The sequence below is a fragment of the Leptodactylus fuscus genome, chromosome 6, assembly GCF_031893055.1.
Source record: "Leptodactylus fuscus isolate aLepFus1 chromosome 6, aLepFus1.hap2, whole genome shotgun sequence".
Taxonomy (NCBI): Eukaryota; Metazoa; Chordata; class Amphibia; order Anura; family Leptodactylidae; genus Leptodactylus; species Leptodactylus fuscus.
The window spans coordinates 37158245-37185155 of record NC_134270.1 but is presented as its reverse complement, the minus strand read 5'-3'; the positions used below and the strand labels follow the sequence as shown (position 1 = coordinate 37185155).

Genomic DNA, 26911 nt, shown 5'->3' with positions numbered 1-26911 from the left:
GGTATTACTTGTTAAATCCCCATCTTGTGCTGCTGTTTGGGCGTAGGGGGAATGAAAGATTATGTAGATAATCTGTTTTCCCTTAGCTCAAGCAGCAGCACAAAGCTCCCTCCCTTTTTTTCTTAGTATGGATAAGTTAATTAGAGTCTGTATGGTACTTGGAGACTAACACAGGGAGGGGGAGGTCTCCGGGACCTTTTATGGGAGGGTAACTTGTTAGTTTATTAAAAGTTCCACCTGTCCTAACAGAACACAGGGGCAGGAATACCCCATCTTGTGCTGCTGTTTGGGCTAAGGGAAAACAGATTATCTACATAATCTTTCATTCTTAAGACTATTCCTATGTGTATCAATTGTAAAAAGGGTTTCTAAATGATAGAATCCCTTTAACCTCTTTAGAACCTTTTCTGGGCTCTTTTGTTACCATTCGTATTATCCGTCTCTTTGATTTGTCATCAATTTTCCTCCTGTGGCCACGTCCAGGAAGGTCGGCTACAAGCCCATGGATCTTAAATTTCGGAATAATATGTACAACTGTGGTCACAGGAACTTCAAACTGCTTGGAGATCATCTTACAACCTTTACCATGTTTGTCTATAATTTTCTTTCTAAGATCCTGAGACAATTCTTTCCTTCGCTTCCTCTGATCCATGTTGAGTGTGGTCCACACCATATCACCAATCAACACAGTGAGCATGTACAGTGGCTTGTAAAAGTATTCATACACCTTGAACTTTTTTACATTATGCCACTTTCCAACCACAAATACATGCTATTGAGAACTGGATCATGTGAACTTTTGAACAGGGTCATTATGATTTACAAAGAGAAAACACAGAAGTTTGACAATAAATGGCTTCAACCAACCACTAACCATGAGTGGAGAAAATGTTGCCAGATTTGCCTACAAACAGTCTCAAGTGTGTAGGCTCTCCTCTGGAATCACTGGCCAATGACAAATAAATTACATTTTCAACCTCTGCCACCATTACGACCATCTGTAGGCAAATCTGGCATCTCCGCTGATGCACTTGCCAGCTGATTTGGATATCAGTAAAAAGATGATTGTCTCTGTATTGCTTCATCAGGTTGAGACCACAGGCAGATTTGGACTGGCCCATCGGGGCCAGCCCTGTGCCTTTAGGGGGCCCTACCGGACTCTCACTTCTTTTTTTAATAAGCAGTGGAGGTCTGATATTGGCTCCTATTAATTTACTTATCCCTGCTCCTGCTCACTGCAGTCTTTTTTTTTTCAGCCTTCAGGAGTCTCCTGTGCACCACACATCATCGCAACATGATGTGCAACTCTCAGGGCCCATTGAAGGCTGAAGTTGTGAAGATTAGACCGCAGTAGGAGCGTAGATCGGTAAATGAATGCAGCCAGTTCTCCCCGGTTCTGCCAATATGGTTGTTAAAAATACAAACGGATCACAGAACCGGGGAGAAGTGGCGCCCCAACCTGGTTCTGCTACTGGTAGAGTAGGAAGCCACAGGCTTCCTACTCTACCATTCCCCGACTTGTAGGCCACAGGCTCAAGCTGCATGGGATGAGGGGTAGGTATAAATACTTACCTGTATGCTCTTTGGCCCCACCCACTCTTTCCTGTTCTACACACACATGATATCTTTACAGTGTGTCTGGAGCAAGAAGGAGCAGGACGTCAGAGACCACAGGTAAGTAAAGACCTAATGCTGATATAAGGGGGACCAGTGACGGGACTACTATTGTGAGGGGGCAGTGATGGGGTCCAATAATCTAGCCTCAGGATAGGACATTAATACCTGATCATCAGGGAGCTGACACCCGGGACCTTCACTGATCAGCTATATAGTAGCCGCTTCCAGCACCCATCCTGTACACAATACAGCTGGAAGAAGAAAGCTCCATCCACCTTATAGAGATCAGGCAACTTCACTGCATTTCAGCACTTATTAAAGTGAGTAGTAGCTGAATTGCAGTGATGATGCCGGTCACCATACAGCAGACGGAGCTTTCTTTCAGCTTATGGGACCACATGTAAACCCCCTACTGATCAGGTATTTCTGGCCTATCCTTGAGTTAGACCAGAAAAAAGTTAAGTCCGACAACCCCTTTAATATTTCCCCCTAGTGACCCACACAGTTTAATGCCACCCCATAGGATTTTAGCCCCTTTCGCTGCCCCAACCCAATGTACATATAGAATGAGGAACCAGTGAAGGAGCCATAGCCCCTTTAAAGATGTTGGAGAGACCCCTATGGTGGTCAGAGAGGTTTAAAATTAAAAATTAAAAACATACACACCTGTCCACAGCACATCGCTGTCCTCCGCCTGTTCGGTCTCATTTCTGGAAATCCTGTAACTCCTGTGCCTAATTGGTCTCAGTGGTCAAATGAGGTGCAGGACTCCCAAAAAGAACATGGATGAGACAGAATGGACTCTGGCAGCAGACAATGGAGCGCTGGGCACAGGTGAGTAGGCTTCTTCATTTTATATTTTACACCTCCCACCCATCAAATGGGTTGCTCCAATTTCTGGACAACCTCTTTAAAGGATTTATCCATTTTTCTAATATTGATGACCAGTTCTTAGGATAGGCCATCAATATTACATAAGCGCGAGTCTGACAGCCAGGACCTCTACAGATCAGCTTTTCCATGACAGTGCAGCTACAGGTAATGTTAACAATTCCAGGGGCCATGCATGGGCATGGCACCCAACATGTTATTATCTGTAGCTGAGCTGTCTCAGTACACTGGTGAGCCCTAGACATCCCAGTCCGACACTGACCACAGGTTTGCCTATTATTTTATGTCATGACATATTGAAAAACATCAAAACACAAAAACAAAATCATGTTTCTCCAATAAATTTTATTTTCAGACCGATGTGAAAGATGATAGGGACATGGTCTTAGGAGAGAAGGTCGGTATCATGTCATCAATGGATAAAGTTCACATCTTTCTGATATATTTGTAGCTAAGACTTTAGGGTTAGCAGCTTCTTAATGTATCCTCCTCTCCTGAAGACCCTGGAAGCTCTGGATCAGTCAAGGAATTACACCTGGAGCACCATGTCATCACACAGTCATTACATAGAAACTTCCTATGCACTCTGCTGAAGTCTGGCCCTCACAGCTTCCCAAAGTTTGGCAAGTTTGGCTTTAGCTTCTTCTGCATGGGGCAACAGACGTGTCTTGAGATCCTCAGCAATAGGTCCAAACCTTTCCTTCAGGGTTTCAATATATTGGGAGATTTGAGCTTTGTATTCCTCTGCCTTGGGACCAGCGTTAGCTCTGAGTTCTTCCAGTTTCTGGATGATCTTCTGCCTCACCTCATCGCTGTATGGAGCCAGGTCGGCACGAAGGGAGTCAACCTTAGAACGCATCTTCTCTCTGTAATCTTCAGCCACTGGCTGCAGCTTCTTGTAGAAGGCTTCAAGGTTTTCTTTGGTTTGTTTCTTCAACTCGTCTCCCAAAGGTGTCACCTTCTCTCTGAAAGCCTTGAGTTCTTCAGCCCAGTTTTTCTGGAAGTTTTCAATAATGGGACGGATCTTTTCTCTGAGAAGAGGGATGTCTTTCTCCAGTTCTGCAGAAATGTGCTCTTTGAGTCTGTCCACATATGGGTTGATTTGTTTCTTCAGGTTCAATGCATTACTGCTCAGGGTGTCAAACTTCTCAGTGATTTTCAGACTGAAGGAACAAAAGATATTAAATTTATTCTACTAGAAAAGGTAAAAATGAAAATACAGAAACAATTAGGTTAGCATGAGTCGTACAAATCGATTTTGGAGGGGTCACCAAAGATGAACAAGGGGTTGTCTTCTAGGGGAATGTTGGGAAAAGAAGGAAGTTTATATGCCAATTCCTTTTGTTCTTGGAGGACCTAATATAATGCCAGAGGACAATTCCTTTCTTCATGTTCAGAACACATGCATGCTCGACAGCTATTAAATGGCTACCTTTAAACAGCCCTCAAAACCACTGGAGCTCCTAAGTCTTTTCCTTCAAGTAAAGTTTCCCCATAGCTACTTACTCAAGCTGTTTTCCAAGATCTGAAGACTCCGCCTGTGATACAGCCTCTCTACCGAGATCTCGTACTTTAGTCAAGTAGCTTTCAATGACTTCCCGGACATGTTGAGCATGGGATTGGGGTTCATCCCGCTGCCATGGGTAACGGGCTTGGGTTCCTGATGGTAAGACAAAGGGTTGTGTGTTATAGGAAGTAGATAGTAACATAGTACATGAGGTTGGAAGAAGACACAAGTCCATGAAGTCCAACCTATAACCCTACAGATGGCAAAGAATACCACTAAGGGTGGTGCAGGATACAAAACATACTGAGATGTCACAGACTGGTCTCAGAAATAAAGGAATAGAGAACAGATTTAGTTACAGCTACTTACCTGTGAGGAACAGGAGTGCGAGAACCACAAAAACTCTCATGGCTGCAAAATCTTGTCACCAACCTATGACAAAGACACATTTGTATGGAACATTAGTCATGTTCTAGGTCTTGACTTTTATAATGTCAACCTCACTTACAGCTTACCCAAAGTATACAAAAAGGTAATGGACTTGTATTTGTGGCTACTTAGCACGGGAAGGAGGGGGGTATTGATAAGGAACAGTCCCTGGGCTACATCCAAGACATCTGCTCTAGCCTATCAGTACCCTGCTCTGTACTGAAGAGGGTCAAAGACACCCAAACAGCTGTCTACAGATGGGGGTTTATGGTTTGGCTAGTATGAGCTATTGTGGCTACTTTCTATAGTAAAGATATAATTGTTTCTAGTGCTTATATTTTAAGATACACTTAATAACCTAATATACAATATAATGAATATACACAGTGTGATATACTGTCACATATAAACACCCCAGAGAAGACCTGGGAACCCCAGAAATAAGTCTAAGTAACATTAAATAGCGCATTATATCTCAATAGCTTTAGAGACACTTGTTCCAAAGGTCTACGATATAAAGTACCCACAATGTTACAAGATGTAAATGTAAAAAATGATCTTAAAGGGAAACTACTCTACTGAAAATGCAGACTAGTATGTTATAGAGCAGGAGGAGCTGAGCAGATTAAGATATAATTTTGAAGGGAAAGATTCAGTAAAGCCTGTCATTTATCCAGTTAAATATTGCATTTAGGGGTCTGGTAGGCGGTGCTATTTCTCAATGCACACATATAGAAGCTACCAGACACTGATTAGCTCCGCCCATTGGACCCTGAAACCCAACATGAACAGGGATATAGATGAAAAAAATAAGTTACACTGGAACTTTTCTAACAAAATTATCGATCTGCTCAGAAATCGGCAAATTTAATGCGATAAATAAAATGTATTTTATCATTGTAACAACAATCAATGTCTATGGAAAATTATATCACATATTATATTAACAAAATAACTTTCCTCCAACTATAAACCATAGCTAGAGACAATAGAAGTGAGTTATACAGAATATTAAAGTGAATTTAATGTCCAGATTTGTAATCCCCCCCATTTAATGTATTCCATACTAGCTATACCATGCACTCTATATGTATTGTCTGTATATCTAGATCAGCACGTCAGACTATATAATCAAGGACTCTGACACTGTTATAGGAAAATACATACAATACAGTATAACGAAATACAGAATCGGGTTTGTCATTCAAGGCAACTCGCATAATATATTTGATTTATAGGGTTAGTATGATGCATCCAGTGTGCTATAGCAAAGTCAGCTCTGCTCCATCTATAGATAATTCAAGTCATGTCCAGGTAGGGTTGTGCGAGCTCTTACCTTCTCTTTGCCGGTCAGTTGCTCATGAGATCTATGCTGTGCATTGCTCCAGCTTTATACCCCTGGGCACAGGCACAACCTATAGTTTATCAGTGGAGATAAGCTGTATCTGCAGGTTAACATATGGAACTTGAGGAGTAAAGGTCAATATGATGTGGTAGGAAAACACAAGGATTTGCAGTTTCATTCCCTCCTGAGATATACACACAGATTAATGGGCTATATATATTAGACATATGTCCGAATGATCAGATAGGGAAGATGTGCTGTAATACTTAGATAAATGCTGAGGCCCGGCCTATACTGTGCTCTATACGTAGCAATGGTTTACATATATTCATTTGTACGGACTATGAAATGTAAAAATAAATGATACCCTATATCGGAGGTATACACAGTCCATGGCCTGTGATACCATTCTGTCAGGATATAAAAAGGGACTCTTTTAGAAGGGTCACCTGAAGTAACACTTCTCAGACCCCAGGGATCAGTAGCCTGGCAGCAAGTGTTTAGATCCCCTGCAGTGCCCCCGCAGGAGAAACTAAGTAGTACATGATTCCCACTGAAATCACTCTGGGAATTTACTATTCTGTCTACTGTGAAAACAGGCATAGATGTGGGGCAGAAGATGGGCAGAGCGGGCCAGGGATACCTGTCAGAATTACTATAACTCACACCAGAAAACAGGCCTGACTACTGTATAATTCTGCTCTAGTGCTCGGGACCTCCCGAGATGGGTCAGAATTAGGGCTTATTTGAATAACAGTACCGTGTACTCGACCATAAAAAAGTACGCGTTGTAGATATTACCGAGGGATACGTGAAATTGACCGGGAAATGGCAAGTTTTACTTTGACACAAATTGGTCACAGGGAGCATTAAAATGACGGTTGTGTTGAATAGATCCTATATTTAGAATGGGGCGGTATGTTATAACACAGCTAGCACACTGACATCAAACACTATTGTGTGATAAAAGCCTTATTAGGAGGCCAATTTTAATATACTCCCCCCATTGTGCGGTCTTTGTAATGCATGGCCATGTTACATCCTTTAAAGAGAAAGATGTTCTCTGTATTCACTCTTCCTCTGGATCAGAAATGGACCTGAATGTGGTACGCCCCTCCGGGAATTCAGAATTTTCCAAAAAAAGGAAAAAAAAACAAAACAGAAAAATCCAAAATCTGTATTGAATGGATGGAAGAAAAATGTAACTCAATATTTATTATGACCGCCCTTTGGAGGAGGAGTCCTGGAAGTGATGATACGGCCCTCACAGAGCCCTGATCTCAACATCATCCAGTCTGTCTGATATTACACAGAGACAGAAGGATTGGAGCAAGCCTACATCCACAGAAGATCTGTGCTTAGTTCTCCAAAATAGTAGGAACAACCTCCCTGCCGAGATCCTCCAAAAACTGTCTGCAAGTGTACCCAGAAGAAATGATGGAGAGCAATGAAGGGTCACACCAAATATTGATGGGATTTAGATTTCTCTTTTCTTCAATCACTTAATTTTGTTTACTGACAGAAATAATCTATTAAAGGGATTCTATCATTAGCATCCCATTTTTTAAGACTACCACATAGGAATAGCCTTAAGAAAGGCTATTCTTCTCCTACTTTTAGATGTCTTCTCCGTGCCACCGTTCAGTAGATATCCCGGCTTTCTTCAGTATGCAAATTAGTTTAGGGACGTCCCCAGTGCTGCGAGAAAATTCTCCAGCACCGCCTCCATCTTCTTCTGGCACGCCTCACCGCCGCGTCCTCTGCAATGTCTTTTTCCGAAGGTTTCTTCTGAATTTAAATGTCACACGTGCAGTCAACGCGTGCCATCGGGCTGACTGTGCATGTTTGTGGTGATTCTCTTGTGGCCACTTACACCAGTGTATTGCATGTACACATCTATCTTCTATAAGCATTATTTACAGAACTTTCCCCCACACCTGTGTCAGGGATATAACGGGTTTCCTCAAAGTATGGTTATGCATGAAGATACTGTGTCCGCATTCCTAAGCACCTTGGCTTAACATCCAGAATAACATTCTTATGTAAAAGAACACAAAATGGATGACAGATACAAAATGGAGGATTACCTCAAACACCTACAGGGGGAAAAAAGTATTTGGTCAGCCACCAATTGTGCAAGTTCTCCCACTTTAAAAGATGAGGTTGGCCTGGAATTGACATTATAGGTGGCCTCAACTATGAGAGACAAAATGAGAAAACAAATCCAGTCTGATTTGGAAAGAATTTATTTACAAATTATGGTGGAAAATAAGTATTTGGTCACCTACAAACAAGCGAGATTTCTGGCTCTCACAGACCTGTAACTTCTTCTTTAAGAGGCTCCTCTGTCCTCCACTCATTACCTGTAGTAATGGCACCTGTTTATAAAAGACCCCTGTCCACAATCTCAGTCAGACTCCAAACTCCACTATGGTGAAGACCAAAGAGCTATCGAAGGACACAAGAAACAAAATTGTAGCCCTGCCAGGGCTGGGAAGACTGAATCTGCAATAGGCAACCAGCTTGGATTGAAGAAATCAACTGTGGGAGCAATAATTAGAAAATGGAAGACATACAAGACCACTGATAATCTCCCTCAATCTGGGACTCACAGTAAGATCTCACCCGTGGGGTCAAAATGATCACAAGAACGGTGAGCAAAAATTCCAGAACCATGCGGGGGGACCTAGTGAATGAACTGCAGAGAGCTGGGACCAATGTAACAAAGCCTACCATCAGTAACACACTACGCGGCCAGGGACTCAGATCCTGCAGTGCCAGACGTGTCCCACTGCTTAAGCCAGTACATGTCCGGGCCCGTCTGAAGTTTGCTAGAGAGCATTTGGATGATCCAGAAGAGTATTGGGAGAATGTCCTATGGTCTGATGAAACCAAACTGGAACTGTTTGGTAGAAACACAACTCATCGTGTTTGGAGGAGAAAGAATACTGAGTTGCATCCATCAAACACCATACCTACTGTAAAGCACAGGGGTGGAAACATCATGCTTTGGGGCTGTTTCTCTGCAAAGGGGCCAGGACGACTGATCCGGGTACATGAAGGAATGAATGGGGCCATGTATCGTGAGATCTTGAGTGCAAACCTCCTTCCATCAGCAAGGGCATTGAAGATGAAATGTGGCTGGGTCTTTCAGCATGACCAATGATCCAAAGCACACCGCCAGGGCAACGAAGGAGTGGCTTTGTAAGAAGCATTTCAAGGTCCTGGAGTGGCCTAGCCAGTCTCCAGATCTCAACCCTATAGAAAACCTTTGGAGGGAGTTGAAAGTCCGTGTTGCCCAGTGACAGCTCCAAAACATCACTGCTCTAGAGGAGATCTGCATGGAGGAATGGGCCGACATACCAACAACAGTGTGTGCCAACCTTGTGAAGACTTACAGAAAACGTTTTGTTTAATTTGCTCCATATTTAATCAAATGTCTCACCCCCCAGCAAGTGACTATTTGCAGTAAAACATACATTGCTCGAACTAGGAAGCCTGAATGGGAGAGAAGTTGCAGTATTCTACGCACAGTACAGTCCTTTGTAGATCCTTGCTACGTGTGCAAGTGTTTTCTCTGGATTCCTATTATATACCAAAAAAATTCTTTATTTGGGAGAGAGGGACACACACTGATAGATTAGCTGGCCATATTGTATGTTGGAGAATTTAGATTGTGAGTTTTAAAAGGGATCCTATCATTAAAATTCATTTTTTCTGACTTACACGTAGGAATAGCCTTAAGAGAGACTAATCGTCTCCTACCTTTAGATGTCTTCTCCGCACTGCAGTTTGGTATATAATCCGGTTTTTGTCAGTATGCAAATGAGTTCTCTTGCAGCACTGGGGGCGTCCCCAATGCTGCGAGAGAACTCTCCAGCGCCGCCTCCATCTTCATCTGGAGCAGCCTCTCTTCGCATCTTCTTCCGGCGCTGGCTTCATACTTCTAGGCCTCGGGCCTAGGGCAAAGCCGACTGCGCATGCCCGCCGGCCACAAGAAAATGGCTGCTTACACAGTATTGTAAGCAGTCATTTTCTTGCGACCAGCAGGCATGCACAGTCGGCTGCCCGAGGCCTAGAAGTTTGAAGCCACCGCCGGAAGAAGACCCGTTCCTGAAGAAGATGGACGCGGCGCTGGAGAATGGAGTGGGGACGCCACCAGTACTGTTTGAACGCTGGGGGCCGCCCCCAGTGCTGCGAGAGAACTCATTTGCATACTGACGAAAACTGGGATTTCTACCAAACAGTGGTGCGGAGAAGACATCTAAAGGTAGGAGAAGAATAGTCTTTCTTAAGGCTATTCCTACGTTGTAGGCAGAAAAAAAATTGAGTTTTAATGATAGGATCCCTTTAAGCTTGCCATATACACTAGACCAGGCAACCAGGTCATGTGTATTTTGGTGTCCTTATATTCCCTTGGTGGTAGATGGAGGAAGGCTGCTTGATCTCAAAATCTCCAATCCTTTTGATCCGGTGTGTATCAGCTTATTCCCCTCTCTCCATGTAGAACACATGCATGCTCTGACTATGCGGCGATCAGAAGGAATACCAGTTGGCATGGTGTGCATGTACACGTAAGCAGTCAGGATCTTATGCAATGAACATGAAACAAGATAGAGTAGTTTATCTGCATATCACAATTTTATTTCCAGGAATTCACTTCCAAAAATCATTTGTCTGACGTCTCAAAAAGAAAAAAAAAAAGAAAAGAAAATTTATCACTGAAACAGCCATTTTAATACATTTTTTTGTAGTTTTTTTTTTCTTTTTTGTCTAGTCCAACATAAATAACAAAATGAAAAATATCAACCAGAAAAAACAAAACGAAAATCATTACTTTGGACATATTAAGATAGAGAGCTGTTTTGTTACATTCAGCGGATTCCTGCGTGTATTGGATGCAAAGAAAATACTGACCAAAAATTCCCAAGATATTATACAGGTTCTTTATAAGAATAGAAATCAAAGGGTTAAAACAAGGGAGCAAGTAGCTGTAATGTGCTCTCTGGAGAGAAGCCAACCATTCCTTCAATCACTTGCAGCAAAGGTTTATACAATAAATACAAGATCATTCTGAGTATCACCTGCTGGGTTTTATATTAGAATGTGCGGCGCGGTCCGGTAGTCTAGAGTGCGCCTGTCCTTATGCGGTGTATGTGGCACCGTAGCTGGGTCATAGTAGCAGATGTGAATCACCCTTCCTTTGGTACAAGTCTGTGCAATGTCACCCATTCTCCAGTACTTTGTTACAAAAAGTTACTAAGATGGCTTGTAACAATTCTATTGTTAGATTGTTTGTCAGAATTCTGTTGAAACTTGACAATTTCAACCAAAAACGAACAATTGTCGAGAAGAAAAAGCAATGATCCTTTGAGATGACCATTGTGTGGCCTTATAAAAAAAAATTCTGTCCGATAGTTGATAGACCTTTTATTCTTTATCCATAGGAGAGGTTAAAAGGCTGATCAGTGGGGTCCAACTGCTGAGACCTCCACCAATCCTGACATCTGTAGGTGTTTTACCACCATTGTGACCATAACCAGGGTGAAGGCAGGTGGATCCCCGCTATCCCCAGTGCTATATTCCCAATGGGTGTAAAACGTGCCCAGTTCTCAGCAGTCAGACCCCACCGACCAGCAATTCCTCATCAATCCTGTGGCTCATACACCTACAAATGCTTGTTTTGTTGACAAGTAGCTCTGCCTTCACATATCCATGACCCGTATGGCCAAAAATGTAAAAAAAATGGAACCCCTCTGGTGGTAGATTGTCTCCATAAAGAAAAAGTTTGAGTATTAAATTTAATAATTTGATCTTTCACCATCTACTGCTGGGGACAGCTATGGCTTAGACCATTTCCTCTAGGATGCATGGGTGTTTTACAAAAGATCCTTCCTTTGAAGACTGTTCTTAGGTAGTCTCGGCCTGGTGTCAGTGAACATGTATGACCATAATGCCCAATATGGAATATACTGTACGTGTGAAATATTCGTCTTCACTCATTGAAGCTGCTCCTATCACATATACATGGGCACAGTATTACAGCTGTTCTTAAAAGGGTTGTCTTAGCCTAATATCAGACACAGTCCATAGACAAACATGGTACCGTTAACCAGGGCTGTGGAGTCACGAGGCCGACTGTCACAAATGATGGTCAGGGTCAGTCAGAAGCAGTAAAATCACCTCTAAGTCATGACTAAAGCTGGTGACTGAATTCCTATGAACTTAAATATATAAAGCTATTCATCTTACAATATTAATAACTGCAGGCGGCAACACAAAGCTGGTCCAGACTCCACAGCCGTGACATAACCACGGATATATTAGACACTATACAGTAAAAGTCCTAATATAGAAGTATAGGTTAGCGGATATGTATGATGGGATGGGGTGAAACTGCTGGAACATCTGATCTGTGCTGGATCCGGATGTTAGACCCAGGCAGATCACAAACTGATCACTTATCCACTGGATTTGGGACTATACATCGCCCCTCCGCAGCCCTGCTGATACCTGGCACTATGACATGAGAATAATGGCAGGGTAACAAATTGAATTAATGTCAACATAAAATCTGTCAAAAATCACTCCAATGTATCTGATCTGCAATACAAAGGAAGGGTTCTTGGACAGCTATCCTTTACTAATCCGGTACGTTTCCATCCCATGCAACTGGAGATGCTAAAGGCGGTGGAGCCATGAGAGCGGCACGAAGCACAACTCTAATGGAATATTCCAACAAGGACAGGTCGGTGATACACGGCACTGGCCAGCTCAGCTTACTGATCATGTGTTACATGGATTTCCTGCATTGCCAGTGCTGTCCTGCCTACATACATGGGTAACTAACCTGAGATTAATCAGTTGTATCCTATAAGCACCAGATGGCGGCATGTGTCCCATGTCAGTCTTATAGCCTTTTGCATACCCCAAGCACACGGGGGAATCTGGATCATTGGCTGGATTTCAGGGTCTGCACCTATTCAGGACTCCTTCCATAGTGATCTATGATGCTGGGAGTCCCTGCTGAGCCGCTGAGGCCTTAGAGATCATTATGCTGCAAGTCCCAATTCCTGGGAAATTCAGCCGATTACCCTGTGTGCATGGGGCCTTACAATACTAGGGCTCATGTACACTTGGAATTCGTGATGTGTAATGGAGTGGATTCAGCAAATACAACATGGAGGCCCTAACAATGTATCTAGGGAAGACTGCATTGGTATTTGGAGCAGCAGATTTGTTCATAAGACATTATTTCTGACTTTGATGCTTTCCTCTTAGGTTTTAACCCCTGATATCCAGGATATAACTGAAGGTTTTTCACAATCCATACCCATACCGTACCTGCAGATCCTTGTGACCTGGCTAAGTTATAAAAGAACATGGTAACCAGGGATCACACTGTAATGTCCATTAGTCACATGAGTTTCCATCTTAGGTATTTGTCGTGATTGTGAACTTGGTTTATGATGTTTGTGACACCAATGTGAAGCCGTGCAGTGCTCTGGTCACATCTAAAACTAGAGTAACTTGTACTGACATGAGCCCACGCACCCCAACAACGTACTGGAGAATGGCAAACCTTAGCCTATAGAACGTGTATGGTTAATGTCGTACCTTTCCATTAACATTGACTCTATAAGAAGAAATATAACATATAGCATATACATTCATTTGATTTTTACTAAGTTTTCAGTTCCTTTCACTCAAGAAAATCGAGGAAAATAAAAATTTTTAGAGCTTGTCAGCAAGCAGGCTACAAACTGCTGTTCATCTCATACAGGATGTCTGTAACGTAACCGAGCTCGGGTGTTTATACGCACAGTTAATACCCTTGTGTTATTGGACTATCAGTCAACTCAGAGCTGAGCCCCTTCGGTATACACTACATAGAAACCAGCAACAAAATCTGGCAGCAGGGTAACAACTGCTTGTTGACTGTTTCCAGAAACAACAAAAGATTTTTGCACCCCATTAGGGTAAGTTCATGCGGCGATTTTTGGTTCCGGAACCTGAGGCGGAGGCCTCCTCAGGTTCCAGACCAAAAGTTGGTGCACTGCACTGGCATCGGGCCACACACTCCGCTCCGGATTAGGCCCAATGAATGGGCCTAGTCCGGAGGAGGGAGTGTCTTCAGACCAAATCACGAGGCGACTCGGCCTGAAGAATGAGCACCTCGCTTCTTTTTTTCCGGGAGCTGGAAGAAACCGCTCCCGGAATAAAATCCTGAGCAGCTCCCATTGATTTCAATGGGAGCCGTCTTTTTGGTCAGCGTTTTGAGGCGGATACGGCCTCAAAATCCTGACCAAAAAAACTACGTGTGAACTTACCCTTAAATTGCACAGTATAAATAGACTGAAAAATAAGTGAAAACAGCAGAAACCATCTGAAAGATATGCTATTGGTATAAATATGGAAAACTGATGTCAGGAGGGGTCTCTGTCTTCAGGTGCAATCTTCATAGTTGGGAGTGATCTGATGATAACCTGCAGGACTATTCATACATATCAGATACATACCGTATGTTATTTTACAGGGAGAGGGATATAGACCGCTGTCAATCTGGCCATCAGTATAGTCAGGCTCAACCAATTGACGTATATTTAGCATGTACACTAGGACAGCTGTTGATGCGGACATGGTAGTCTGTCATTGTCCCAGCCCCTGTCCGGTGACAGAACACAGTCATGAAGCTTTCGTTGGACTAATGGCTCGTGCCGAGCTACAGCGGAGGATTCTTCCAGGGTTCTCGTCATATCTTCCTACTTGTAAAAGGAGCCATTCTGATAACTTCTGGACACTGCATTTTTGCTTATCAGAAAGCAGCTCAAATCCAGAGTTTCACTTACAATTCCCCTGTGTCACATTGTCATTACCCAATCTCACCGCTTCCTAGAACATACAATCCAACCCCCGATACACCCCCGCTTTCTAAGAAATTGCACAGCAGCCAAATACTTTCTAATACACTGGTGATCACATAACGTTCAGTGTCCACATAAATCCACAAGGGCAAAGATCAGATTTCCCCATGTACATTTGCAGGTATATCAGTCGATGTTCAGGGAACCGGTCAAATAAGCAATGTGCAAATGATTTATTTTCACATAGGCTGGAGGTTTACCCTGCCATCTGTGAAGGAAAGCAAATAGCAGGCAAGAGATCTGATAGGAGTTGGGAAACCAAAAAAAAGAAAAAGAAAGAAAAAAAAAAAAAAAAGGAGAGAAAAGAAATTGAAAAATCGAGGAAGAGAAAGGATGCATATAAAAGCATGCAACTCAAAGATACAGAACATCCACCATTACTCCATGAAGATAGCCAGGAATTACTCAGAGGCGGCTGTAAGGCGCTCAGGATCTGTGACCAGGGGCTGCACCCGAGTCCTTACACCCATCGCATCCCATCTTTCACTGCACGGCCCAACGACGCTTCTGAGGCGGCAAAAAACGGAATTATTCGTGCACATGCCAGGATGGAATTGATGGGGTAACTCCCATAGAATAAGACTGAGGGAAGGGGCAGGCAAAAAAGAACATTTTAAGGATGAATAGGCACGGCAGTATTGAAATAAAATGATCAAAGTGACAGCTTTAGTTTGCTTCTACAAGTTCTGCGCGCTAGGAACACACAATACGCAGGCCTCGGGAAAGGGCCAAAGCTTGGCTAGCAAAACCAATTACCACTAACTTTGTCCTGTCGGCAGCGAGTCACCCGTACTGCCAGAACGTGAGAGGATTGTATCAAAAGGTCTGTCAAAAGTGTACAAATCGAGTCAAACAAGCAAAAAGCGGTGTATCGCACAAGTATGGAATGATCTCCAGGTATTTATACGTCTATAGTACAGGATTCAACGTCTTCCGATGTCTGCGGAGCAAGTCTTCAGCCGTTGCCAATTTAATCTGCCCAACCCGAAACTAAAAATGGCGCAGAGTACAGTCCCACTCTCTCTATATATTTATATATATATATCTTTATCTCTCTCTCTATAGATCTATATCTGTGTTAAAGGGGCGAAAAGCAAAGATAAAACATCCAATGTAGAACAAACAGGAAGATGGAGACCGTGAGTGGGGACCCGCATGCAGACCTGCATATTCTGCCCTCTTAAAACACAAACTTTGTTTAGTTTTTTTTTTTGTTTTTTTATTACCAATAATAACAATTATATAACAACATTAAGGGCGACAAGAAAAAAAACAAAAACTATAAAATAAAAACGAGGGGAGGGGGGGGGGAAACTAAACACTTCTTACGTCAGATGAGAGATATGCGGTGAGAACCTGCTCCGTTTTGCAGGTGCTTTTTTATTTTTTTTTTTCTTCTTTCTCAAATATATATATATATTTTTTATATATTTTTTTTTTTCATATATATTTGTGTTTGTAAGAGAAAAGAGAGGCTCTTTGGGCCAAAATTGAAATGAATTGGTGAGGAGTGCAGGGACGACACACACACACACATATAGATGTATATAAAGACAAATTGTTCCCGACCCCGCACCCCCGCCAAGGCTTCCTATGACACAGATAGCATGTATCAGCAAGCACAAAATATGTTGTATCCAACATACTTCTTAAAACTTTAGTTCAGCTGCCCATAGGGTCATTTGTGATATGACGGTGTGGGAACTAGCGCAAAAGTTACATGTGCCCCTTCTAGAAAGGAGGTGAAGAGCTTACGAGGCGAGGAATGCATCGTGTAGAGGCGACAAGATATATAGGTGTATACTAGTTGGTCATAAAAGAGCTACTGTCAGTCTGACAAATATGTTTGCAAGGAAATAAAGGGGACTAAATGCTGAGCAATGTGACCGGGGATTATAACCCGGGCCAGACGCAGCAAATTCAACACTGGTTAACAGAAAGCCAACAGAGATGTGGATGGGAAACCTTTGTGCGTGTGATGAATAAGCAGAGATAGAGACTGTGGAAGGTTAGAGTGCAGGACAAGGTCTTGTTTGCATCAATAAAATGTGAGCCAGTTTTATGGCCGAACCTCCGGTGGGGCCGCCACATGCAGAGGAGGTCACGACCGACCCTATAAGATACAAACATGTGCCCTGTAGTCCTGCACCCATCCCTTCGGACAGTCCTGTAACAGGCCAAAGCTAAAACTCAAGAGAAGGCTCCGCATGACGCAACCAGCACCCGATCTACAGGAACAAGTGTCTTTATATACACGCACGCGCTCAGACAGACATGCCCTCATGATATATACATCCATACAGACAGACATTTATATACACAAATATATGTACACAGTCCCCACACAGACTCCACATGGAACACTTTATGATCGCGCTTCAACCATCTCACGGTTAGACGGAGAGAGGACACATCCCCGGCGCACAGTGAGGGGTTAATGCCGATCATGATTAATGACAGACAGAAAAAAAAAAAACACACGCACAAAAAAAAATATATAATAAAAAATAATCATATGTAAAATAAGTAGCATATTGCACCAGGCCTAATCTCCCAAGGGCCTCACGTGGGGCACGACAAGGGATCTGTGTCTAGGAAAAGTGGATGGGCAGGAGGAGTTGGCACCCAGGGTGTAGGGTTATCCTACCATAGATGTGACTACGGCTGGTACGTTACAAATAAAATTAGAGTTCTCTGTCATCTCATGACCGTAGAGACTACGGTGATGAGGAAAAGCTTGGTATGGCACGTCGTATCATCCTCCAAAGGCAGCAGCTTTATCATGTGCAAAACATGGTGCCAATGTGTACTCGAGAGTGCGAGCACACACATACATCCCACTTGTAGGCACTTATGTCGCTGGAATTCTTCTATGTAGTGCCATCTCTATGGGTTCCCTACATAACCTGCGTTCGCCCTACTTAGATGATCACATATACTACAGCTTACTCAGGGGGGGACAACTCACAGTACCCTAAAAACTGGCCGAGAACAAAAAAAAACACTATAGAGTAAGCAAACGAATACTAAAGAAACTAGCAATTAAAATGGCACAAACTTCCTGCCAAATTTTTTTTTAGCAAGTGGGATGAAAGTTTTTTTTTTTCTTTGGCTTGGAATAACTTAAAACAAACTACATGCCCTTGGCTACACGGAGTAAAATAAAATAGTGCAATTTGTGAAAACTTTACGTTGCATGTCAGAGGTCACGATTTGTGACCTGCGTCCAATAGACTACCCTTAACCCTGTAAGCCAAGAAAGAACAAACGTATCCAACTAGTGTGTGCTGAGCAACATAGGCGCTCGGTCAGGTGCCAAATTCTCTTACAGTACTCCACCCTAGGTACTAGCTGCTCCTGCCAGGCCACCCTTGGACATCAGTCTTGCATGCACTGGTCACTTACAGGTGCCAGTGTCTCTTGTGTCCATGCTCGGGTACAAGCCCCTACTACTGTGAGGCTGCAGTCTCTCTTGACACAGTAGGTGCCATTCTTCTAGATTGGATTCTTTGCTGGTGTTTCTGTATTTCAGCCACCAAATATTTCCCGCCCCGGCCAATGTTACCCCTTTCCCACAGCGCCTTTGAAAAAAAGATTCCTTCATTTCTTGCCACTGCCTGTAAGGGTGGTAAATCACAGACCTATCTTTAAGAAATAATCTCGGCCCTCCTTTTTTTTTTTTTTTGTGATGGCCCAAACTCCACGATGGAGAAGGGACTGAAAAAAACAAAAAAAATTAACTTAACATGAGGGGCACTTCTAGAATTAGTCTGTGATATGGTGGGGCATGGCGAGTCAGTTCAGGGAAGGAATACAGATGAAATTTGGCGCTAAAGCTGCAGATACTGTTGGTGTCAAAGATGGGACCCTCTTGATGGAAACCTAGAGACAATGAAAAGAACTATGGTAAGTACATTAAGAAACTTGTTGCCAAAAACACCATCAAAAGTAGTAATAAGGTCTAGCAGTGTAGAAGGCCTGTTGGCTTTATCTGACAATATGAGTAAATACTTGTACCCCAAACCCCCATCCCCCCCGCCCGCACCAGTCCTCTTCTGCAAATCCTCCCAACAAATTTATATAATAATGGACAGCTGGGTTGGGGTACGTCCTAGCACATTGACAGTGTACAGCCAGTGTAGGGGGACATCCCTTTGTGAAATTTCCCCTTGTTCAAGAAAGCAGCTCCTGTGCTATTCCCTCTCCTCATCTGATCATGGAGAGGACTGTGCCACTGCTCTAGGCCACCAGGGATGTCCAAATCCATATATTTTCATTCCAGGCCACTAGGGATATTGACATTCTTAAGCTAAAAACAAACACAGTTTTTGTAGCTTTCTGGGTGCAGATTTTGCTAACCAGGTGTTGCATTAAAGGGATCCTATCATTGGATCCTAGGATTGTATCCAATGATAGGATCCCTTTAAGAGGAATGGCAAAAATAAAGGATGCACATATACGTCTCTTCTGCCTAGAACGATTTATCTGCACCTTGTGCTATTTGATGCTTTGTGATCAGACTGGCATATGGAAAACTATTTGCGTGTTATATGTTACTATATCAACATAAGCAATGAGGTTTTGTATCAGTGCCAGGTTTAGAAGGACACAGGAATTTGATGCAGATTTTGAGGCAGATTCTGCCTCCAAATTGTGCCAAAATCAGAAGTAGAAGCAGGACGCTGAAAAAACGAGTGTCCTGCTTGATCTCGCTGTGGATTCCATAATTGATCAAACACAGAAGCCATGGCACGAGACACTAAGCTGTGCAGTCGCATCAATCTGGGGTTGATCAGTGGGTTCTGCATGACCAGAAAACAAAGAGGAATCTGAAGGGGATCGATTCCTGTTCATTTTCTTCTGTCTGAACGGGCCCTAAAGCGTTGCCTTTTCAAAAAGGGTCTGACTGCTGCCAAATGAGAGAAAGGACCCCATAAAAGTATCCACTGAACCTGGATGTCGTACCTCCATTCACACTCCGGCCTGCTCCATGCTGAAATTCAGATCAGTGTGTTTGTACCCCAGCAGCATGGTAGCAGGGTAGCAAGAGGTGGAAAGATGTTGTCCACTGTCGCCGATCACCGATAGTTCTGTCTCGTCGGGAGATCGCTCACAATCTGGTCAAGTGAAGACAGAGAGGAACCGTTTAGATACAGTAAGGACATTTCAAGATGCACGATGACAAGCACTTACACAGATATGGGACAAAGAGCATGGAAGAGGCCGGAAACAAAATGTTATCGTGTTAAAAGAGGCCACAAATGTGAAGAGAAACTCATGAACCTATTATAGGACTTGGCCTACAAACATAAGACCCTGTTTGGATGGAGGGGGCTTGAGAATGTATTCTAAGTGTATGGGACTGTCGGTTCCTTACGCATCATACATTAGCGGATATTTTAAAATGGTTGTGCCCAGGGTGTTCCGGCAAAAGCTCATGCCGCATGTGAGTGGCAAGGCCAAGGAGAGGACACCGTGAAGCCACTGGTGACGTATGCAAGTGACATTACAAATCCTTTCCTTTGACAGCCGAGACCACCGAGTGTCCCTAAGCGATCACATGTGGTTACAACTTCTGCCGGAACCAGATAGCGGCAGGGGACTCCAAAGCACAAAGGATAGGCGAATATGCTGTTTTGTTTTTTGACACCTTCCCAAAGCTCCTGCCCCAGCAGTAAAATATCCTCCTATAGATAGGCAGTAACTATTTTTGATGGATAAATCCCAATAACAAAGACCAGGCCGCGAGCACAGCGTTTACCTTCGCCCTCTCCATCCTGGAGCTGCTGACTTCCCATGAGCGAGGAGCGGCTCTGAACGGCATCAGACATGCGAGCGGAGCTGAGAGCTTTACCTGCCATTAGACTCATCCCAGACAAATTATCCAGCTGCACCTAAAAATAAGACAGCATTTAACCATTCCTATATATGAACCTGCTTTACCTAATACACATATCTAAGTCCACGCTTCCTTCATAACGCCACAATGCAATATACATACATAGGCATCATCACTAGTTTGGATGGTGTGGTGCCGCTGCAACATCCTGGAACGGGCATGCTCACTGGGAGAAGACCTTGGAGGGTAGGGGACACCATTATGGTCTGGAACTTCCATGACGTGAGGAGGGGAAACTCTGTCCATACAGTTTACCGAAGGTCCTGGTTCTAAGGGGGAAAGAGAAACACACGTGACACATGACACTTGCTGTATATCATAAAGGAGCAATCACACTTGATGGGGTGCTGAGTACTGCAGCAAAGACATGGTCACATGACGGGGCTGAGCCGCAGTACCAGGTACAGTCTTAAACAAACTGCAAGCAAGAAATATACAACCAAGGTCTGTTTTTTGAGATGGTTACAAGGTTTCTCATAGGTGATATAAAGGAGTTGCTTAGTAAGTAAATGAGGCTGCAGCACTCTGGGGGTGGACCCCAACCATCTTTAATTGATGATGTATCCTATGGACAGGTCACTGACTAAGTCCAAGAAAACCCCTTTACTACTATTGGCCTCTCTTTAGTATATCAGTATCAGATCATTCACAAGTCGCATGGCCTATTTGAAGCTCAGTCCCATTCAAGTGAATTGCTGCTATACAATGTCTGACAATGGAGCCGGTATTCAATAAAAAAAGAGCACGGCCTCTTCATCCTGATCACCAAGTGCTGGAGTCTATAGCGACCTGTCCATCATGGTTTACTGCAGGATAGATCAGTCTGATAAAAGCTGAACTTGGAAAATAAAAAATACAGACTGCCAAATGAGCGTTCATTGTGATAAGGTTGTGTTCTGCAACTTCCATATTACGCACTTTGCACATCACGGTGGCTCACCATTCCAAGTGCATGCAAATCGCATACGTGTGAACATATATCTATATGCTGCATGTTATACACATGGATGCAGCTCTAAATGGTAACAATCAAGTTGTTGCCATAATTTGCATGCACAAGACATAGGACCTCACGCAGCGCCATCTCTCCTATGAAGACAAGGAGCGCACATACGGAAATCTAAGACTTGTTTTTTTCTCTCTCTCCCCATCCCCATCTAAAGTCTTTGCAGAGATGCCAACAAACTCCAGGACCTGGCAGGATAGGCACAGGGTTTGTTCAAATTCACCCCAAAGTGGATCTTGGGTGTAAGGACCACCTCTGATCCTAGCCGGTGAATGTGGGGCCACAGTTACATAGGTGATCGTCCATGGAAGGGCGGCTGTGACTGACACTAAACACACATCCAATCTTGCTGAATTAACCACTGAAATTAAAGCAGTCAATTCTATTTACAGTGTTCTCAATGGCAGAGGGTCTATGATCTATCCCTTAATCCAGGTAACACAACCAAGCAGGGCCGTCCAGGGTTTATGATCTTCAGGCCACAATATGCTCTAACAGAAACCTATCCACAGTATATGATGAATGGGAACATACACTTGTAAATAGACAATCTATTAAATTACAGTTAAAAGGAATTTTCAAAGTTTTCTTTTTTCCACGGCCTATAGTTAGGATAAGTCATTCAATATCTGATCAATGGTGGTGTTTAGAACTGCTGCAGGGCCCGGTCCTATACAGTGTACACGACTGCTGCAAGGCCCGGTCCTATACAGTGTGCACGACTGCTGCAGGGCCCGGTCCTATACAGTGTACACGACTGCTGCAGGGCCCGGTCCTATACAGTGTGCACGACTGCTGCAGGGCCCGGTCCTATACAGTGTACACGACTGCTGCAGGGCCCGGTCCTATACAGTGTACACGACTGCTGCAGGGCCCGGTCCTATACAGTGTACACGACTGCTGCAGGGCCCGGTCCTATACAGTGTACACGACTGCTGCAGGGCCCGGTCCTATACAGTGTACACGACTGCTGCAGGGCCCGGTCCTATACAGTGTACACGACTGCTGCAGGGCCCGGTCCTATACAGTGTACACGACTGCTGCAGGGCCCGGTCCTATACAGTGTACACGATTGCTGCAGGGCCCGGTCCTATACAGTGTGCACGACTGCTGCAGGGCCCGGTCCTATACAGTGTACACGACTGCTGCAGGGCCCGGTCCTATACAGTGTGCACGACTGTTGCAAGGCCCGGTCCTATACAGTGTGCACGACTGCTGCAGGGCCCGGTCCTATACAGTGTGCACGACTGCTGCAGGGCCCGGTCCTATACAGTGTGCACGACTGCTGCAGGGCCCGGTCCTATACAGTGTGCACGACTGCTGCAGGGCCCGGTCCTATACAGTGTGCACGACTGCTGCAAGGCCCGGTCCTATACAGTGTGCACGACTGTTGCAAGGCCCGGTCCTATACAGTGTGCACGACTGCTGCAGGGCCCGGTCCTATACAGTGTGCACGACTGCTGCAGGGCCCGGTCCTATACAGTGTGCACGACTGCTGCAGGGCCCGGTCCTATACAGTGTACACGACTGCTGCAGGGCCCGGTCCTATACAGTGTACACGACTGCTGCAGGGCCCGGTCCTATACAGTGTACACGACTGCTGCAGGGCCCGGTCCTATACAGTGTACACGACTGCTGCAAAGCCCGGTCCTATACAGTGTACACGACTGCTGCAGGGCCCGGTCCTATACAGTGTACACGATTGCTGCAGGGCCCGGTCCTATACAGTGTGCACGACTGCTGCAGGGCCCGGTCCTATACAGTGTGCACGACTGCTGCAGGGCCCGGTCCTATACAGTGTGCACCACTGCTGCAGGGCCCGGTCCTATACAGTATACACGACTGCTGCAGGGCCCGGTCCTATACAGTATACACGACTGCTGCAGGGCCCGGTCCTATACAGTATACACGACTGCTGCAGGGCCCGGTCCTATACAGTGTGCACGACTGCTGCAGGGCCATGTCCTATACAGTGTACACGACTGCTGCAGGGCCCGGTCCTATACAGTATACACGACTGCTGCAGGGCCCGGTCCTATACAGTATACACGACTGCTGCAGGGCCCGGTCCTATACAGTGTGCACGACTGCTGCAGGGCCCGGTCCTATACAGTGTACACGACTGCTGCAGGGCCCGGTCCTATACAGTATACACGACTGCTGCAGGGCCCGGTCCTATACAGTGTGCACGACTGCTGCAGGGCCATGTCCTATACAGTGTACACGACTGCTGCAGGGCCCGGTCCTATACAGTGTGCAAAGCAGGCAGAAGATGGCTCTGTACATTGTATAGTGACCAATCAGTATTACTGCAGATCTACAACCATCCACATGAACCGGATCTTCACTACAATATCATGGCTTGACCACAGTACAATGCCACAGCTACCCGATTCTGGCTCTGTACACTATAAAGCAGTCTTCCAAAACAGCTGTTTGATGCAGCAGTTAGTTGTCATACTGATAGTCTAACCTAACCATAGGCGGTAAAAAAAAAAAAAAATCTATTTCCATCCTAATCCCTGCATAGGGGATGGCTTCCCGGCGGCCAGTTTTAAACCCCATTCATTTGAATGGGTTTTTATAGCAACCAATCACAGAACAGTGATTCAGTGATAGAGCAGTTTAAAGGGTTAATTCAAGGCTCCAAAACATGGCTGCTTTCTTCTTCATCCAGTCTGTTGGCAATTGGCATCCCACTGAAATGAATGAGCTGCAGCATGGCCATGTGACCAATAGACATGATGTCACTTCCTGAGAAGAAGAAAGCCGCCATGTTTTTGAAGTCCTGCAGAACCCTGTTAAGAAATGAAAGCTGAACACTGATTGGTTGCTACAAATAAAGTCTTACTAAACCTTACTAAAATGATCTACCTTCTCAGGTACCCGCCTAAGGACAAACAAATATCTGCAGAAAGCCTGGGACATGAACTAAGACAAGACAACCTGCTGTATGCCTTCCACGTCCATATGGGAGCAGGTTGGGACACGGTCGTTTTATGGGAAATCTATGTTACCAATCCTTTTTATGTGGTCTCTAGACACTGATAACACAGCATGACGAAACACCCAAACGTTCAGTACATCTGATGTTTTAGTAGTTGGTGAAGTAAAAAACCTGCAGTATTCCTAAATGAACACGAACCACAGAAAGTGAGCAAAAAATAAGACCTCGTTCACATCTGCGGCGGTATCTATAATGGGGTCCGTGTGCTTGCCGCCAGATCTCCACAGGGATTATGCGGACAGGAAAGTAGTTCACAATCTACTTTCGTGTCTGCATGATTCGTGCGGGCAGCGTGCGGCGAGCACATGGACCCCATATTATCCTTTAATCTATGTTTCCCTTCTAATATCTTTTAGAAAGCCAACAAGTTTTCCCAATTTTGTAACAAAACTGCCTCAAAGAGAAACAAATATGGCACCCGGCACGGCTGATCCATTGATTGGTCAGTGCGACCATTTTCTACATTAAGGGTGCATTCACACTGAGTAAACGCTAGCTTATTCTGAACGTAAAACACGTTCAGAATAAGCGGCGTCTAAAGCAGCTCCATTCATTTCTATGGGAGCGGGGATACGAGCGCTCCCCATAGAAATGAATGGGCTGCTTCTTTCACTCCGTGCAGTCCCATTGAAGTGAATGGGGAGTGCCGGCGTATACGGCAAGCTCTGCTCATGCCGGAGCGTACACGCCGGCACTCCCCATTCACTTCAATGGGACTGCACGGAGTTAAAGAAGCAGCCCATTCATTTCTATGGGGAGCGCTCGTATCCCCGCTCCCATAGAAATGAATGGAGCTGCTTTAGACGCCGCTTATTCTGAACGTGTTTTACGTTCAGAATAAGCTAGCGTTTACTCAGTGTGAATGCACCCTAACATATAAATTGGTTTTTAAGACTAAATCTGCCAATCCAGAAGAGAATGGGTTAACCATAGGATAGTGGAGTGTGCATAAAGGCTGCCACCGAGTTCTTGGTGAAAGTCCAAGAGGCATACGGATAACAGGTCGTAAAGATATGAAGACAAGCAGAACACGCAGTAAAAGTGTCGATGACAATGATAGCGGGCGCATGGTAAGCAGTTTCAGAATAATCCCAGCTTACCTCTGCTGGCCAGCTTGGTCCGGCTGTACGAGGTCTGTGGCTGATACTGCTGCGTACTCAACTCCTGCTCTCTCAATGTCCCCAGAAGAGACTCTCTGTCATCATGTCCGCTCTCCTGCAAGGGTTTGCTCAAACCTCTGAGAGTCTCTCCCTCGCTCATCCTGTGTCCCTCCCCAGAGTAATCCTCCTCCATGCTCTCCGAATGTAACATAGACGGGTGAAATCTGGGGGGTGGCGGTGCGTGTGTTGCCGGATGCATACATTCTTGATTTCGAATCTGAAGGAGATGGTGGTAGGGCTCAGAGGGGTTCTGGTAGGATATGTTGCCGGCATCCACTTGGGTCAGTTGCTGGTTGAACAGTTCATTCAGCTCCTGTTGCTGCTGCTGGTGCTGTTTTATAAGCTGCATGAAATCTGCAGGGGGCAGGCGGGTATCTGCGTGACCCGTCAGGGAGTGCCGTGGGGAGAGCAGGCCCTGAAGCATGTGCGGCAGTTGCTGGTGATGTCGGGTATAGGTGTTAGGCGTGGGCGAGAGCAAAGCTTGCTGCAGCGCTGATGGGTAATTCTGCTGGGGAGTCGCACTGAACGTAGTATACTGCTCTATCTGAGGAACTTTCAGAGCTTGAGAAAATCCGCTGGCACCAGAAGAGGTGTATCCTGCACTTCCTTGGCTTGTGTATCCTGACGGGGGAGGCCTTGGCTGGTCAGAAAACACATGTGGGTGTAGGTGGGTCTGGTCGTAGTTTGTGGATGGAGAGAAGCGGCCCATATTCAAGCTGAGGCACAAGAAAAAAATACACTAATGTTAATGTGATATACACTAATGAGTACACCATGTTAATGTGATATACACTAAGGAGTTAATGGGAAATATGCAAATCTCCAGGATGGAAAACAGATTTGCATATTTCCCATAATCCCCCAGTGGAGCGAAAATGGCTTTGTAAGTCTCCATACGCCTGTGAAGGTGATCTCCCCTTAAGGAGAGATATTATCCCCATAACCTGGTCTAGAAGTCTCATCTCTGCCAAACCAGTTTTCCCTACGCTGTGCTGATGAGATCCAACCAGATCGAAACAGCGCTGTCTACAGCTGGGATTCTGTTCCTTTTGGAATAGATCTACTGGTTTGGCTGAACTTCGCATCGTAGCATAAGACTTGTTGAAAAAGTTGTGCATGATGTTCA

General features: G+C 44.6%; 4 protein-coding genes across 4 annotated transcripts in view; all 4 read right to left on the bottom strand.

Annotated features, from left to right (window-relative positions):
- Positions 1-26911, bottom strand: part of LOC142210521 (uncharacterized) — a 297487-nt gene that overhangs the window by 115001 nt on the left and 155575 nt on the right. The gene's annotated exons all lie outside the window — the stretch shown is intronic.
- Positions 1-26911, bottom strand: part of LOC142210524 (uncharacterized) — a 219996-nt gene that overhangs the window by 92951 nt on the left and 100134 nt on the right. The gene's annotated exons all lie outside the window — the stretch shown is intronic.
- LOC142210523 (uncharacterized) lies at positions 2977-4483 on the bottom strand. The gene is made up of 3 exons (XM_075279737.1): positions 4385-4483; positions 4015-4168; positions 2977-3671 (listed from the first exon to the last, which is right to left on the bottom strand). Exons 1-3 carry the CDS (start codon positions 4422-4424, stop codon positions 3086-3088), a joined length of 780 nt encoding a protein of 259 aa, XP_075135838.1. The 5' UTR covers positions 4425-4483; the 3' UTR covers positions 2977-3085.
- Positions 15752-26911, bottom strand: part of SIK3 (SIK family kinase 3) — an 81535-nt gene continuing 70375 nt past the window's right edge. Inside the window, exons 21-25 of the mRNA XM_075279727.1 lie at positions 25726-26501; positions 20715-20881; positions 20475-20607; positions 19679-19830; positions 15752-18595 (exon numbers count right to left, since the gene is read on the bottom strand). Coding sequence (XP_075135828.1) covers positions 19685-19830; positions 20475-20607; positions 20715-20881; positions 25726-26501 — 1222 coding nt within the window. The 3' untranslated portion in view covers positions 15752-18595; positions 19679-19684. The remainder of the gene's footprint in view (positions 18596-19678; positions 19831-20474; positions 20608-20714; positions 20882-25725; positions 26502-26911) is intronic.